Here is a 17,744-nt window from a genome sequence, read left to right as displayed (position 1 = left end):
CCGACAACAATCCACAGGCGCCCGCTGGTCTGGTGGAGGTCCTCCAGAGGACAGTTTATTCCCCCCTCAAAAATAGGTAATTGAGCACTGTAGTGGTTATGATCATATCAGTGACTATGTAACTACATGGAAACAGACCAAATTATGCTGTTTCTTGTAAAGTAGCATTACAGAAGGCTGTAGCCTTGTGCTGAAGTCCCGTGGGAATTTAGTTGTAGCAGGAAAAGGTAAACAGCAGTGTGCAGATCGGAGCGTAGTGTGTGAAGAGTGAAGAGCGGAGGTGTTCACAAGGGAAGAAGCTTGGGGTAACGTAACTATGGAGCTAGAGCAAGCCTTCAGTAACGCTATTATACTGTACAAGAAACAGGCATCATTTGGTCTATTTCCATGTAGTTACATAGTCACTGATAGGACCACTACAGTGCTCAATTACCTATTTTTGAGGGGGGAATAAACTTCAAAATTTCGCCGCAAAAGCATGAACTATCCTCTGGAGGACCTCCACCAGACCAGCGGGCGCCTGTGGATTGTTGTCGGTGTGGCAGGTAGTCGTAAAAAAGTTTGTCATCTTTGGCAGTGTTGCCAAATACTTATCGGCGTCTTTTTTTAGACTCATCTTGCTTTGTCTCTGTTTGTGTACTTCCCAGCTCTCCTGTCACTGTGTTTATCTTTCGCGCTGCGCACCGTTATGCACTAGTCCATTTCAATTTGAAAGTAGGGGGTGTATGGAAAAAAATAGTCTATGTGATATTTTTGACTAAAGTGTTTTTTGGCCAGCCCAGAGTCAATTGAAAAACAAGGGGCCAATTAAAAAATTTTTTTTTCTTATGGTCCAATTAGGGTCTTTTTTTTTTTTGCGCTGAAGTAAATTCAAAATAATAATAAATTGTCTGGCTAATCCGGGGCACCTGCACACGTGGGGCCCCTAGGCTGCAGCCTCAAAAGCCTGTGCATTAATCCGCGCCTGTTTGCGCCCATGGGTGTGCTGGTCTTACAGGGAGGTGTGTTCAGGTGAATTCTCGCCATATTGGTATCTTGAGGCAGCGGGAAGTGATCGCACCACTGACCAATAAAAACCTGGATTAAAGTCAATAGCGCAGCATTTTATTGTTATTGTAACAGCAGATTAGTAAAAAGCGCCTAGGCTCGTGCACAGCGCGCACACAGACAGGGAAGCGCAGCAGCGCACAAACATGCAAAAGATTACAAATAAAAATATAATAGCAGTGTGCCAAGGTACAAACACACCTGGTTTTTAAAAGCAATGGAAGATGACACTCTGATTGGTTTATTGCATGTTACACCCAAAACACACCTATGAATTAATGAAGACACTAAGTGCAACCGTTTTGAACCATGCGCCCAGCGCACAGACCCTTTTTTTTCCTCCGTCAAACTAGCAAAAGTGAATTTGGACACGACCTAAACGCACCTGCCGTATGCGCTTCACGCCGTGCGCTTAGATTGTTAAAATAGGGCCCAAGAAGTTTAAATTGAGCAACACACAAACTACATTAGCAATAAATACACAAATGTCCTCTGTTCAGAGGTCCTCTATGTATTGTCTTAATAAAAAGGTGCACAGATGATGTGACAAAGATGTGTGCACTGTTGAGCACAGTTCCCAGCCAGAGAAGAGAAAAATGACGGCCATTAAACCCACACACACACACACACACACACACACACACACACACTATTTGGAGACATAAGTGTATTTTTATGATTTGTAAAAATGATAAATGATGAGAGAGGGGAAAAAAAAGATAATGTTAAAATGCTGATGAGAATCCCATTGACTGACGGGTGAAAGAGTTTAAATGTAGGCCTTTCATGATAATATTTTGCTCTTTTACATCTGGATGTAATAATTGGAAGACAAGACTCCACTGATGTGTACAGTGGAGTACATACAATGAGAAGAACATTACAGAAATATTTTAATATAGTTTAGTTTCCCCTAGAATTTCCCTCTACGCTGACATTCCACATCCACATGCTAAACACAGCTGCCGTAAAAGAGAGATAACACACCACAGCAGCATTCAGCTGCAACATACCATGTCTGGTGTAGCCTAAACATTACAGCTCTACAGATCAGCAGTGCAGAGACTGGTATAACAAACTCATCTTCGGGCGCCGGCAGTTTGTTTTTGCATATTATTTGTTTGTTAATATACATTTTTGTATAGATTTGGACACCTGTGTACAAACCACGCCCCTCCACTACAGTGTGCCGATTATCTGAGATTCTATCCTGGCATGGATTCAAAGCATACATATGGCATTCAGCTAGTTGAACTTCAGCCTCCGATACTCTTAGAGTCAGAGGTTTCCTCAATATAATTGGAGTAGAAGCGGATTTACTCGAAACAGGTAGGACAAAAATAAAACATTAATCCATTTTAACTTATTATTATTGTGACTATTATTAATTTAACCACCATATTTTTCATCGATTTTATTCATATTTTGCCTTATAAATAAATGGAAATATGACCATAGGAATCAAGGGAAAACAATAAAGACGTATCATTATTAACTACTTTAAATAAACAATATGACAAGTTTTTCCTCATTTATGATTTCAGTCTCTCTTGTGTATATTTCGCCAGATATTTTGTCTATAGATGGGAGTTGTTGTTACCAAATCAGAAGCGTCACACAGCCAAGATGAAATTAAAAGTGAGGGCCATAATTGTCCTGCTGTGCATGACTACTATCTGTGTGTCTTGGAGAGGATATATGTCATGCTCCCTGCCTCAGAATAAAAGCCCCTGTGCTTGTGAGCGATGTTTATCTGAAGATGATCTGTGGTTTATGAAGCGTTTCAACAAATCCGTTGAACCATTTTTGTCAGCAAACTACAATCTCTCAGAGGACGTTTTCAACTGGTGGAAGGTAAGTTGTTAACTTGCAAGAAAACAGTCTCTCAACTTGCACTTCAGATCAAGGAATGAAATATAATCAACAGCCATCACCATGGTGACAACACCTGCCAGTGTGTTAATATAGTCAATCCATTTGTTTGGTGTGCCTGACAGCGCTTACAGCGTGCAAAGGGCAACTTCAGTACCTTCAGAGGAAAAGTGGACAGGCTGTTTCTGATGGTCCCACCCAGTCCAGATGTTCTAGAATCCAGCCCTGACCGCTGCAGGACTTGTGCTGTGGTGGGGAATTCTGGTAATTTGAGGAGATCACATTATGGACCTCTCATAGATTTCCACGATGTCATCATAAGGTAAGTCCTCAGGCTAAAGAAAGCAGTTTTCTTATGATGTTGTATTTGTCACAATTAGTTGAGTCAGTGGAAAAAAACATAAATTGTTTCCTCAATGTCAGAAACTAAAAGTCAAAATTCAAGCAGTCCCCGATGTATTTCTGCCAAGGACAGTGACATGTGAAATATATCCCTCTGCACTATTTAGAGTGAACGCTGGTCAAATCAAAGGCTTTGAAGCAGATGTTGGGACCAGAACAACTCATCATGTCATGTATCCAGAGAGTTCTGTGGATTTAGATAACACCACTCATCTTGTGCTGGCTCCATTTAAGATGGTTGACTTTGACTGGCTCACAGGAGCCCTCACCACAGGATTTACGTCAATGTGAGTCAAATTTCTATGGACTATGTGATCATTTGGCCCATGCAGTGTTTATTTTGTAAACAAAAACTATGGCGCTAAGTGTTCGTTAACACCTTTTATCCAATGGTAACATGAGACGATACCACCATTGACAAAGAAAACACGAGACAGAAATGTAGTTTAAAAAAAAAGTTCTCTCTTAATTTTCAGGAAATTCCACCTTTTCTTCCTCTCTCTCTCTCTCTTTTCTGCATAGTGTCACATGGAATAAAAAAACGTGCTCTGGTTTATTGCCATTTCTTTAAACCAATCACAATCGCCATAGGCGGGGCGCGGAGCCGCTGCAAAATAGCCTCGGAAGGAACTTGTTTTGGTGGCACTTTCAAAAGTTGTTTTAGCGTGCGAGAGAAAACTCAGGACAGGAACTGTTGTTTTGGTGGAGTTTACCATAGTCCTGTAAATCCACCAGAATTTATAATTAATTAATTTCAACTCAGGGGTGTGGGGGGTACTTTCAATTTCCTTTAATGAGTTTCAAAAAGGTAATTAAGGCCTTCACTGGCGCTTGGACCCTAATGATATAAAGTGTGACATTTCATGTTTGTTTCAACAGACCACGTTGGGGTGTAAGATCAAAAATCAAAGCTAACAAGGATTTGGTGAGTATTATTTTGAATGCATTTAACAATAAACTTTTTTTGGCTGTAAAGGTCATGGTTCATAAAAATATGTTTAAAGCCTAATTCTGATTCACAACAGGTGATGGTCCTTAATCCAGCTTTTATGAGGTATGTTCATGACAGGTGGCTGGAAAAGAAAGGTTATTACCCCTCCACTGGCTTTCTGGCTTTGGGTCTTGCCCTGCATATGTGTGATGAGGTAAGTTCATTTTTAAGTTAGAGTTCTACTTGTAAATGTCACCACTGTAACACACTAATGATTAACAAGTTGATGCAAAGAATGAATGACTTGTTTAATGACTGGTACTACGTCCTCGGTTTCTGACATTGTTAACTTTTGTTGTCCTAGGTCAGTGTGTTTGGTTATGGAGCAGACAGTGATGGAAACTGGAGTCATTACTGGGAAAAACTCATAAACAAAGACTTAAAAACTGGGCCACATCCTGGAGATACAGAGTATAGAATGATCCAGGAGCTAAATGAGCAACAGAAACTCAAGTTTTATACAGGGTTCTGAGGTTTTTCTCAGCATTTAAAGGAAGGTTAGTAGTAGGTAACAGTAGAAGACTTACAATTCTGATCAAGTCGCCTCTTTTTCACATTCATTTGAAAACATTATGGTAGGAACGGGTTGCTGGGACAGTAGTTTTGAAAGATATGATCAAATGAGCCGTTTTTGTTACGAAAATATCACTCTACCACGGTCTCTGACTGTAAACCATGCACGGACACACCGATTTTTTAGATTATCTAGTGACATTCACGCTTTAGTTGGTTATAAAACAGTGTCCAACCTATAGGTAGGCCTATTATAGATAACAAACAAGCTAACAACAAAGACACCAGCACAAACCTGATATTTCACCTTTCCACACCTGTGCCTAATATCCAAATCGCAATAAAATGGGAGTTTGACAGTCCTGTCCAAATGTGATGAATGAGTAATAGTGTAGACTACCATAGTGATGAGAATGATGCACGTCCGTAGAATTCAATATATAACACAATCAACGGGATAGAAGTTGTGTCACAAGTTAATCTGGCATCAGTCGTTGCTATCGCCACAAACATTACGTGCAAACACCTCAGAAAGGATGTTTCATATCTAATAACATAAACTACATATGAGGATTTTACACTCAGCTGAACGCAGCGTGGAGACAGCTGTCAGCTGTCAGCTGTGGCAAAATGTGATCCGCTCAGATTAATTTGTGATATATAGGCATTTAAAATAGAAATTTAATAATTATATAATAATTTATTTCTGTACACTCTGATTAGTTGACTCAACTTAACTAAGTCAAGTCATCTTGTTGCTTTGACTGAGTTAATTTGAGTCAACTTATAGTGTCAAGTTTATTACACTTCAAAACATGAGTTGATGCTACATGCAGTCTGTTGAGTCAACTTCCTGTATCAAGAAAGTAGTACTTGAAAATATTATTTGAGATAACTTTAAGAGATGTTGGTTAAATTTATTTTATCAAGTTCTTACAACTGTGAATCTAGTTGGCTCAACATGGAATACATAATTGATACACCTCGCGATTTGTTGACTCAACTTTCTGTATCAAGTAATGTGGACTGGAAAACATTACTTAAGAGAACTAAGAAAGATGTTTGTTTAACTTATTTTATCAAGTTAGGGCCACATTATTTTTTTTCTCATGCTCTATTGCCAAGTTACTTGAGTTTACAGAAATTGCTAGATTTCAAAAATTTAAGCTACAATTTTATTTCTCTTTAAGAATTACATCTACAAAGAATCTACATGAGAATTGGCCAGTCAAACTTAAATATTAACACATGAAAAAATAGCTGAAAAGACAATTCAATAAGGACCTTTATTGTCCAACTTCAACCAGCCTTGCTTCAAAATAAGTGTCAATGAATGTTGAGACGTCAAAAAAAAAAAAAAAAAAAAGGGGACATCCTTGGGACATTTTAAAAATTAGCCTTTACACCCTCAAACACACTTTTGCTTTGGGCTGCTCACAAACTGAAATTACACTGTCCCACACATAAATAATAATATAATAATACATAAAAATAAGAGCACCCTTCCTTTGGGAAAAAACAATAACTCTGAGTTCCACTGAGTCCATTCTGAGTTAATGTTCAGAGTTGCTGCAGTAAATTGCAGAAAGATTCGTAAAAACAAAACAAAAAATTTATCAATGAGAAACTTGCTCAAAATGTTGAAAATTAAAACATTCAAACATTACTGAAATGTCCACTCTTGACAATTTCTCTGTAACATCACATGGATTAATGTAAATACCTTTGAAATAAGTCAGAAAATGAAAACAAGGTGGGGTGACCCACAGAAGGGCAATACATTTCATCTCCTCTTACTAAATAGTGTAAAAAATGAGAATTCTTCCATCGGGACATGCAGAAAAAAAAAAAAAAAAAAAAAGCTTTCACACCCTCTTAAACATCTATGCTCTTCCAACTCTTTCAGGGCTGGTCAAAAACTGAAATTACACTGTGTCCCGCTTGTAAGAAAAAAGAAAAGAAAAAAAGAGCATCCTTCCTTTGAGGGGGAAATAAAACAACTCTCTAAATGACTTGATCAACATCTACATCTCGATCCATTCTAAGTGAATGTTAGTAGTAATAATCTGGCGAGTTTGCGGCCGAACGTCGGTAATATGGTAGTGCATCTAATTGTCGAAGCTGCGCGCGCACACCGCGAGCGCACACCGCGAGCGTAATGACGTAGCGGTCGAACGTCAGCACTCCGCGATCGCCATCTAGCGGCCGAATCTGGGAGCGCATATCATCGTCGAAACTGATGTGATGACGTAGGTATCGCTGTCGTCATGGTTTACGTGGGGGTGAGGCATTATTTACATTTTGTAAAAAGGTGTTAAAACGTCTGATAGACCAATGGTTAGCTGTTAAGAAGGGGTTTGCTATTGGTGGATTGTAAAAATGCCCTACAGGGTGTGGTTTGTGGTGTTTAAAACCCCTTGTTTCAAGGCTGACTGCTCACTTTTTTATCCACCATTTTTAGCTGTTCTGCTAGCTAGCTTGCTACCTCGTTTTCTCAGACTTCCTCAACAAAAAGCCCTCTGGAGTGTCACTTTTTAATTCTTTTTCGGCAAAAGCAAAGAGGAATAGTTTTTCAGCCATGTCTTTCCACACATTTGGACAACAATCTGGATCATCTGTTGTTGAAGAAGGTGAGACATCTAGAATAGGACCCACTACATTTGGTTTGAGCCTAGCCCCCCGAAAAGAGTTATGGGGATGCTAAGAGACTAGTACTGGAACAACAGGCAGTTTGAGTCAGGCTCCCAGAAAGAAGAGATACCGGTCGGAGATCTTTCCTACAAGCATGACTGAATCGTGTACATCTGATCTGGAATATGTCGGTGTCAATGGATACAGTTATTCAATTCGATACAATGCAGGATACTTGACATTAGCTGTTTACACTAGTGTACTAGCATACTAATGCAAAATATGCTATTGACAGAGTAGCTCTAAAAACCTTCTCAATACCTACAGGCACACGTGTTTGCAACCAAGAAAACTTGTTCATAGGACAGATTCCTAAATTTGTAGTCATAGCTTTCGTAGATAATGAAGCATACCAGAGACTAAAAGGACTTTGAGCATACACAGGATCGTATGTCCGTAACCCCTTTAATTTTGGAAACTATAATACAGAATTTATTAGCCTTTATGCAGATGGACAGCCTCACCCAGCCCGTCCTTTTCAGCCCCCCCCCTTTTCAAAGAGGGCAATATGTACGGGAATATTATCAACTGATTGAATCAACAGGACGCCATTTAAAAGACAGGTCACTAGCCATAACACGAGATGTTTTGGGGGTGGTTATACTCTATTTTGTTTCAATTTGGAACCTGACGGTGGGGGTCAGGAAACGTTTCACTGATTAAGAACGGTAACGTTCGCTTGGAAGTTCGGTTCAGAAATCCCCTTCCTAGGACTGTGACCCTTATCTGCTATTCCGTTTTTGATTCTGTAATCGAAATATCTAATCAAGGCAAGTCCTATTGGATCACTACTAACGATGAATACAATAGAACTCACTAGCGTCCTCAGAAAAAAGAATGAATAGGGACACAAATTTCTTAGGAGTAATGCCATGTGATCATCTCCCAAAAACCGTCGTTTGTAAATTACCTGCTATGCTCGTTGTAAATACACAGCCCAGTAATATGCCTGGTGAACACTGGCTAGGTATTTACATTACAGAGAACAAGCATGGTTTGTTCTTTGATAGCTTTGGACATCCACCTACCTTTTTCCTCAGGAAATTAGCAATTTCTTCTGGTGGATAAAAAGTGAGCAATCAGCCTTGAAACAAGGGGTTTTAAACACCACAAACCACACCCTGTAGGGTGTTTTTACAATCCACCAATAGCAAACCCCTTCTTAACAGCTAACCATTGGTCTATCAGACGTTTTAACACCTTTTTACAAAATGTAAATAATGCCTCACCCCCATGTAAACCATGACGACAGCGATACCTACGTCATCACATCCGCTAGATGCGTGCGCAGTTTCGACGACGATATGCGCTCCCAGATTCGGCGATCGCAGGTACCGACGTTCGGCCGCTAGATGGCGCTCGCGGGGTGCTGATGTTCAACCGCTACGTCATTACGCTCGCGGTATGCGCGCGCAGCTTTGACAATTAGATGCACTACCATATTACGCCGCTAGATGGCGATCGCGAGTACCGACGTTCGGCCGCAACGTCATCACGCACGCTCATATCATCAGATTACATGGCAAGAATGCACGTGCGTGTGATGATGTCACACATGCACGCGCAAACTCGCCAGGTTATTACTACTAATGTTCAGCATTGTTGCAGTAAAATGCAGCAAAATATACATACACAATTGTATCTCTCTGAGAAACTTGCTAAATAGTCAGCCAGAAAATTAACACGTTCAGGTTTGCTGTACAACATAAAATACAAATTAGTCTGCAAGAGAAATTTCCTCCACAGAGACCAATAGAGATCTGTTAGAACATGAAAACATAAAAAAACTGTTGTGACCCACAGAAGGGCTTTACATTTCTTTGCCTCTTACTACATAGTGGACAAATAGCAAAAAAAATTAGAACACTTCCTCAGGGTAAATGCAGAAACATCTTCCTGAGCCATCCCTCTAACTGAGCAGCTTATTCTTTAGAGAGTGGACCCTGGAGTGCACATCTCAGACCCGATTCCCATGAACAGGCGCTGAATCACCTCAAAAGTATATTTCATGTCTTTTGGATAGTCAAGGTTCAGCATGTACAGCAGGCCCATCAGGTTCACAAAAGCGTTGGGTACATCACCGAGATGATGCATGACAATCTTTTCCTCGATGACGATGGCAACATCGTTGTAGGAAACTGGAAGGGGCTCCTTCACATCTTCAACGACCAAAAGGATTCCAATCACCATTCCCTTGATGACGTCCTCCCCGGGATCTGTTGGCTTCATGCAAAAAAAAAAAAAAAAAAAAAAGGTGCCTGTGCTTTAGACATGTTTAGCTATATAGTGTATCCACACAGAGGATGCCTGAAATGATATGTGTAACCATGCCCATTGTGAACTAGTTTTTGTATCATTGTACAAAATTTTGCTGCTTACCTCACATCTCTTCATCAATATAGAAGGATTTTCCTTCATGTACCATGGCAGTCCCTGCAAAGCTGCTGTTCTCTTCCTTTGGTTTGATGCCTGCAAAAACACGATATGCGAATTCAGTTGATATCAGAACTCTGATTTTTGTCAACCCTCAAATGACGGAAACTGAGCTTTCAATTCAAAGAGGTAACTTAAACTCTGACCTTCTCATGGGCAGGTTATATATATATCAACAAACCCAGAGTTTCTCTCCATTTTACTGAGCCATTTTCTTATTCAGTCTGATTCAAAGTGCCTATCCAAGCACATTAATTAGAGGAGGTTTACTGTCTGTCATAATCTACATCCTGGTCCCTCTCCTCAGTGGGGTTGCACAATTAACCTGGACCACAATTACAACAAATATGCACTTACATCCTTGTCTATACTCTCCATTAAGGATGTAATTTCTTGAACTTCCTCGAAGCACTTCAACCGGAATAACTGAAGAAGTTTATGCAGATGGCTGTCCAGACCCTCATAGAACTTATTGATGTCCATTGACATGAGCCTGGTGAATTCCTTGACGATCTATGTGGAGAAGTAACATTACATTTTTAGTTCAAGTTAAAAGTCACCTAAATTTTCACATTTCAGCACTACAATTGACATGTTGTCAGACACGTGACGTACAGCGGAGACTGGTCTCACGGTGCATATTTCATTAATATTAACTTCAACTTCAACGAACTGTGTCCTCAGACTGGTAGATTGATTTGGTTGAGTTTTATTAATGTTTACATCAGACTGATAGGTCAGTGCTTTATGTTGTCATGATAATTCATACATGCTAAGTAACAAGGCTGTAAGTTTAACAAATCAGTATGTACTACTCTGATTTAAGTAGTTAAATAAAAATATGTAAATGATATCAGATCAAGCATTATTTTTTTATATATATATATATATATATATATATATATATACTATATATATAGTACAGGCCAAAAGTTTGGACACACCTTCTCATTCAATGCATTTCTTTTTTTTATTTTCATGACTATTTACATTGTAGATTCTCAATGAAGGCATCAAAACTATGAATGAACACATATGGAATTATGTACTTAACAAAAAGTGTGAAATAACTGAAAACATGTCTTATATTTTAGATTCTTCAAAGTAGCCACCCTTTTTTTTTTTGATAAATCTGCAAACCCTTGGTGTTCTCTCAATGAGCTTCATGAGGTAGTCACCTGAAATGGTTTTCACTTCACAGGTGGGATTTGTCAGGGTTAATTAGTGGAATTTGTTCCCTTATTAATAAAAAAAAGAAAAGGGTTCAGTTATTTCACACTTTTTTGTTAAGTACATAATTCCATATGTGTTCATTCATAGTTTTGATGCCTTCAGTGAGAATCTACAATGTAAAAAGTCAGGAAAATAAAAAGGAAATGCATTGAATGAGAAGGTGTGTCCAAACTTTTGGCCTGTACTGTATATGCAGAACAAATTGCCCTATGGGGACAAATTAAAAACAAAGTCTAGTCTAATATAGGAGTGGCCTACAGGAAAGATACATTTATGTTTAATGTGTCAAATATTGTGTTAGTCATAACAGAGCAAGTAATTGCTTGCATCTGTAGATTAAAAAAGATGAAATATTTCCATGTTTGTATATTCTGGGTCACATCAAAAGTGATCAAATTACAGGTATAAGGTGAATTGTTGAAGAGGAGCCACAGGTGGCTGTCTTCTCAGTGCGTATGTGGCATTCATTGCATCATCGATGCAGGCCAGGTTTGGGTTTGTTTTTCTCATCTCCTGGACCATCTTTTCTCTATCTTCTTCAAGACTTCTGCTGTCTCTTCCCTGTGGGAGATCTGGAAGAAAATTTGTTTCAGACCGTCTAGGTTTCTACACTTTGTTTCTCTTCCCTCGCGTGTCCCCAGCACCTCTTTTCTCAGAATTAACCTCCAGTTCTCGGCAGCCCACACCTTTCAATTTCTGTCTGTAATTGCCCATCTTGAACTTTATGCTGTGTTTCCATCCATAACATCCAGATGTGGAGCCAGTTCTGTAAGGCAAGGGTATTTTTCAACAAGTGCCTTGGCTACACATCCAAAATGTTCAAGTGTAGGGTAGGTCATAAATGAATATATTGTTTCAGCAAGTTTGAGCAGAATCTCAGACTTCATGTCCCTTGAAATGGATAGAAGTGCTCCACTTTCTCTAAAAGCACCATTGCCCTGCCTGAGCCTCAGCTCAACATCATATGAGAAGGCGGGAATGGGAAAATGAGCTGGCCACTGCTGTGAACGCCGACCGGCAAAGCACTCTGTTTGGCTGCTCAATGAAGAGGATTTCGTCAGAGATGATGAATGAGCTGAAGAGGATGCTGCCGGAGATGATGGTACAGCAGAGCTAAAAGTGTCCAAAATTGAGTCTGAGGGCAGAAAATGACTTTCAATGTCACCTTGTCCTTTGGTAGATCGTCAACACGTGAGGTTACAGAAGTCTTTGAAATCCTCATCTTCATATTGAAGGTCAAATGAAGAGCATAACTGCAGTTTGTTTGCAGAAGTCCTGCACTCTCAGGACTTCTCTGGTGATGAAGAAAAAACAAGAATGTAAGAAAAGACAAAATGCAAAATAAAGAAACATTAATAAACATGAACAAATCTAATGGTCCAGAAATCAACCAGGGGACCAAATCTCTGAATCAGTTCGGGATAATGTTCCAAAAAGTGGTGCTTGGGCAGGAGGTGGAAATCAGGAAACACCTCTTTTAATAGGCACCTGTGATCGGAGATTTACACTCCAAGTATGCCAATGTCTCTTCTGAAAAATGTCCACTAGCTAGAAGCTCTACTATTTCTTTCAAATCTAATAGAATTCCCCAAGTTTTGTCATCTTCTGGTATAATGTGACCGATCATCAGAGGCAGAAGTCTCAATAGTGTCCAGTTTTCGTGGCAATTCCCACCAATAGATTTTTTCGATGCAAAAGACTTTGAAAATGGATGAGGTCTGTTGGTTTTATCTGTAAACTTTAAAGGGAAAGATTCAATGATGGAATTCCGTTCATCTATTGTAAAGTACTGTTTGGATATCAGAGACTTTATGCATAGACTTAATTCCCGTGGCACTATTCCTTCAAAAAGGTTGTGCATAAAATCTGGGGGGAAGCCCTGGATTGTGTGGAAATGAGAAAGTCTATCGAGGACACAGTCACTCTTTACTCCATTCACGGAAACTAACTGATGTCTGTTTAATTCCAGAAGATCCTGTTTGTGAGCTTCAACTGTCCGGAGTGGAAATACTCTCTCCTTTACCTCGTGAATGTCAATATCTCGCCGACTAGCAAAACAAAACCGGCAAAATTTGTCAACATTAAAACTTTCATGAAACCCAGAAAGTGAGTGGGCCCCCAAGTTGTCTGCAGACACATACAGCACAGTACCTCTAAAAGTTGTTCCCACTTTCTGAACATACAATCCTTGCTGCTCAAGTAGTTCAAGGTCTTTTATCAGTGATTCAAGAATGGCTCCATACCCATATTTCTTCACATCATTGCTATGACACAGACATGCAAGATAGATTGACTGTACAGATGATCTATATCGTATAGGTAAATTTGAAATCACCCAATAGACTGCACGGACCTTGTGCTTTTTTTTTGATGTTCCTAGTGGGTTGCAAACCTCGAAGTCGTCTATATACAGTCTTAGGGCAATGCTAAGATCTTCTGACGAGAGCAAAATATTGTCTTTGTAATATAGACCGTCTCTGTATGTTTTGTACTGAGACAAGTGTTCAACTGTTTCAATATGTCCTGTCTCCAAGACTTTATCTAACACATCATTACGACTTAACAGCTCTGTCAGGACTTTCAAAACCGGAATATAAACAAATTTCCGCCTTGAAGAAGCATCTAAAACATATTCAATTGGCTCAATCACTTTAAAATTTTTCTTGTAAAAAGTTTCTCTTTTATATTCAGAGCCAAAAGGCCCGTCTTTCGACAAGAAACTTAGGGGGTTTACTTTTTTTTAACTATCTCTGTTATAGCAGCAGTGACTGCACTGTTTACTGCACAATTATGCTTGATCAGTACACTTTCAATTATTTTTGGTGTGCACTCTTCTACAACTGAGCTAATACTACAAAGCTCATTGATTATTTCCTGAGTTGTTGTTTTAGACACATGCAAATTTGTTTGCATACGCAGTAAGAGAGATGCAACTTTGTGTTGAAGTAAATCATGCAGGTCTTGATCCTCTATGGAATCATCTGCTACGTCTAGATCGTCTGAATGTGTCTCAAAGTCTGTACTTTCAGAGTTTAAAGTGCCTTGAATAAAAGTTTGATACAGGTTTTCTCGAAAATTGTCAACAGTAGAGAGGTGATGTTTCTTACTCTTATGTGCACGAAAAGTACTGTACACACTTGACTGAAAACTACAGTCTTTAAAGGGACATTTAACAGTTTCCTTATTGTGTATGTGTATTTTCAAATGTGCAAAATACTGTGTATCACTACAAATCTCTGAAAAATTGCACAGTTCACAATTTAACCTTGCAGTCACCTGTTTTGAATGGGCTTGACTATGGTCTCTAGTTAAATGTTTTTTCAGAGATTATTCTGCCCTGAAGGAGCAAACAGTCTGCATAGACACTGGGAAGAGGAAAGTTCCTTGCCTGATGACAGTGCTTCAGCTTATAATGGACAATTAGTGTGCGTTGGTTCGGCGAGGAGAAATTGCAACACTCGCAGGACCACCTCATTGAGGGGCAGTTGCCCCAAACAGCACAGCCTACACTGAAGTGAAGTAACCTTGTACAGAAAAAACAAAGATAGAAAAAAAACAAAAACATATACAACTGTTATCTGCAAATTGGGTTGATTGCATAAGTATTTTTCATGTAGTATCAAATCCTTTATTTTTTAAAACGCGGGTCGACCCGATTTCAAACGGCATAGGGCTCCTTTCCCACTGGCCCAAAAACCCCACGTCTGATCTCCAGCTGGCGGTCTGCGTGACCGCTCACCCCCACAACTGCGCATTGCCATGGATACAGAGAGTAACGGCACACATATCACTACGCACATGAAAACAATCACCTATCACTACGTGTTTATACCGCATCTAACTCTACATACAAAATATAGTCCATACACTATGGCGGTGGTCAGTGTTTTTGGTCAGGTTGATTGAGTGCGCGCAAAGCTTCTTGCACGAGTCGCGACGTCACGTAAATTGGCGGGTTGACCCGGGTATAATGTTCCCAATGTTCACACATTTTTCCATAATAATGAGGACAGGTCTCGCACCGTTTCACTCGTTATCGGTGCCAAATACTTGTTACAGTCGAATATGAGGCTCAACCCTATATTAAATACTTGCTGTGACACTCAGCGGTGCTAGCCAGGAAGCTAGCGCTACATGCTAACGTATTACCAAAAAACGAACGAACATGAAATATTCATCACAGGTTATGTTGACGGATAATTTGAGACGGAGAGACATTAGACGACCAATGCACATTACCAACAGATGAACTAAAACAATTTTAAATGTACCGATACTTACCGTACTTGGACGGCTTGGCTCCGAGGAAAAAAGATGGCGGTGGGCTTGGATTTTCAGAGTTCAACACTGCGCGTGACGTCAGTGCGTGCGCATGCGTGTTGGTTGAAATGCCCTCCTTGACCTATTTTCTGAAGTGAACTGAATGGATTAATATGAGTTTTTAATAACTTTCTGCGCTTTTTTCAAGTTGAAGCTGTTGTAACTCTTCTTACTTTGTTGTAATGGGCAATTAGTTCTCTCAGCTTGACAAAAATAATCCCTCTGACTAAAAGCCAAAATCCCTTTTAACAGTGTAGGCTACGTAGATGTGTTATGTTAAAAGCTAAAGGCTCATCACAGCCACATTATTTAATATTCAGTATGCCTACTCATTCATCCAGATACGACAGCATCGCACTCATGTTGCAACAAGTGCATATTGCATATTGCACCGTGGGTCGGAGAAAAACATATTTTCAATTGCTCTGTATGGCTGGCACCTATTGTAGAATTGACAAAGAATGTTGAGTTGATTTGAAGTGGCAGGAGTTCGATCCAGTGTGGGATCAATAAAGTATATTTTATGTTATTAAATGTCTGAATATCTGCAATAAAATTATTAGGAAACACTACAATTACAGATATCTACATTCCAATTGTTAATAGCTTAATTTTAGATATCCATAATGAGAAGAAAAAGCATTCCAGATATTGTGTAATTTGAAATATTCAAAACTTCCCTATGCCTAGTAAAAATATTCACAAAGTAGAAGCCAGCTTCCAAATTCTTCTTTTATTTTGTTGACATATTTGAGTCAAAGGGTTTTACAGAGGGAATTTTATTTTAGATATATCCTCACTGCATAAATCAGAATATGGTGTCAACAGCCATAAAACATCAATTTTCACCATGTTTTTAGGTATAAAATGTTACATAAAGTAGGCTATGAATGATATCTGAACAAACCCCTCTGTAAATGCCTTCAGAAGCCCATAGGAGTGAAACTGGAAAGCTTGGTGTAAGTGCTGCTGAGTTTTCTTACTCAGAGTATGAGAAAAACCCATTTCGAGAAAACTGCCTTTAAAGCTATAGATTACAAAAAATACCACACATTTTGCAAGACATTACATGTAGCTACAGTGTTGTTTTAACGGTGAAGTATTTACCAATTTAAATATCACAAGTCGATCTGGCTGTCTCCGTGGCTTGCAGTGAGTGCACACTCGCCAGACAACGGATGATATTTTGTAACGACACCGGCAAATGTTTGCATGCATGTCTGTCGGGACCAGAATTAATGCTCAGCAACTCGTTTCTATCGTCAAGTTTCACAAGACACCGACAAATGAATGTGAAATAGAGGCGAAGCGATCAGCATGTTTATTTCCTGGTTAGTCGGGAATGGGTCCTGAAAGGCCATGCCTACACAACATCTGCCTTTATCACCAGTTAATTCAAAAACCAGTTAAACCGTAACACCGGTCGTGGTGCTCCGTCAGGTCAGCGGTAGTTGGTGGTAGTTACCCCAGAATCGGTGACTGTGCACTGGATACAGTGTACCGCGAGCTGCCGGTCGTGGTGCTCTGTCATGTCAGCGGTAGTTGGTGGTCAGTTAAACTTCTCATCTCCAATCCTATCTGTATTTGTGAGAAGTGGTGCTGTCCTGAGTTGAAACTTTACGGCTTTATTATCGAGTTAATAGTGTGTTTGTATCGGCCGCTGTCCGTTTCCTAAGGTCCTGAAATGCAAACATTTTTTGACTACTTTTTTTTTTTTTTAAAGGGCATGCGCCCGTGAGCTAACCTCGTGAGACCGTCCTGATCTCGCGAGCTCCAGTTTTCCACTCACAGATCAGTCTGGCATCTTGAGATAGAGAAAATTTGGAGCCGTTCGCCAAATGACCGGGCCAATCAGCGTTGGTTTTGAGGCGGGTTTAGGTGGTGATAGACAGATGGTTTATCCAATCAGCTAACCAGTATTTTCAGCCAGCGGTAGCCCTAATTCTGTTAGCTGCTCGCTAATGCTTTTTTCTCTTGGATCCTTCTTTTGGAATATGGACCGGGAACGTGAAAGGGTGCCTTTTATTCCTAAATTCTTGTTACACAAACGGCAAATATCCTTTACCGACATGTTGCTTGCTTGCTGAGCTAACGAGCTATGCTTTGCCTGCAGCAGCAGGGGCTTGTGGTTGTATTTTCATACGCTTCGTTGATCTGATTGGTTGATTTGGCCCGTCTATTACCAACATATGTGATAGACAGATGGTTTATCCAATCAGCTAACCAGTATTTTCGCCCCTTC

At 39.7% G+C, this 17,744-nt stretch overlaps 1 protein-coding gene across 1 annotated transcript; it reads left to right on the top strand.

The window, feature by feature from the left end:
• Positions 1-478: 478 nt before the first annotated feature.
• LOC114567772 (CMP-N-acetylneuraminate-beta-galactosamide-alpha-2,3-sialyltransferase 1-like) lies at positions 479-5,088 on the top strand. The gene is made up of 7 exons (XM_028596879.1): positions 479-545; positions 2,807-2,901; positions 3,045-3,241; positions 3,429-3,608; positions 4,201-4,246; positions 4,347-4,466; positions 4,617-5,088. The coding sequence occupies exons 1-7, from the start codon at positions 479-481 to the stop codon at positions 4,782-4,784; spliced, it is 873 nt and encodes a 290-aa protein (XP_028452680.1). The 3' UTR covers positions 4,785-5,088.
• Positions 5,089-17,744: the final 12,656 nt, after the last annotated feature.

Source organism: Perca flavescens, chromosome 14, assembly GCF_004354835.1.
Source record: "Perca flavescens isolate YP-PL-M2 chromosome 14, PFLA_1.0, whole genome shotgun sequence".
Taxonomy (NCBI): domain Eukaryota; kingdom Metazoa; phylum Chordata; class Actinopteri; order Perciformes; family Percidae; genus Perca; species Perca flavescens.
This window is presented reverse-complemented; position numbering and strand designations above follow the sequence as displayed.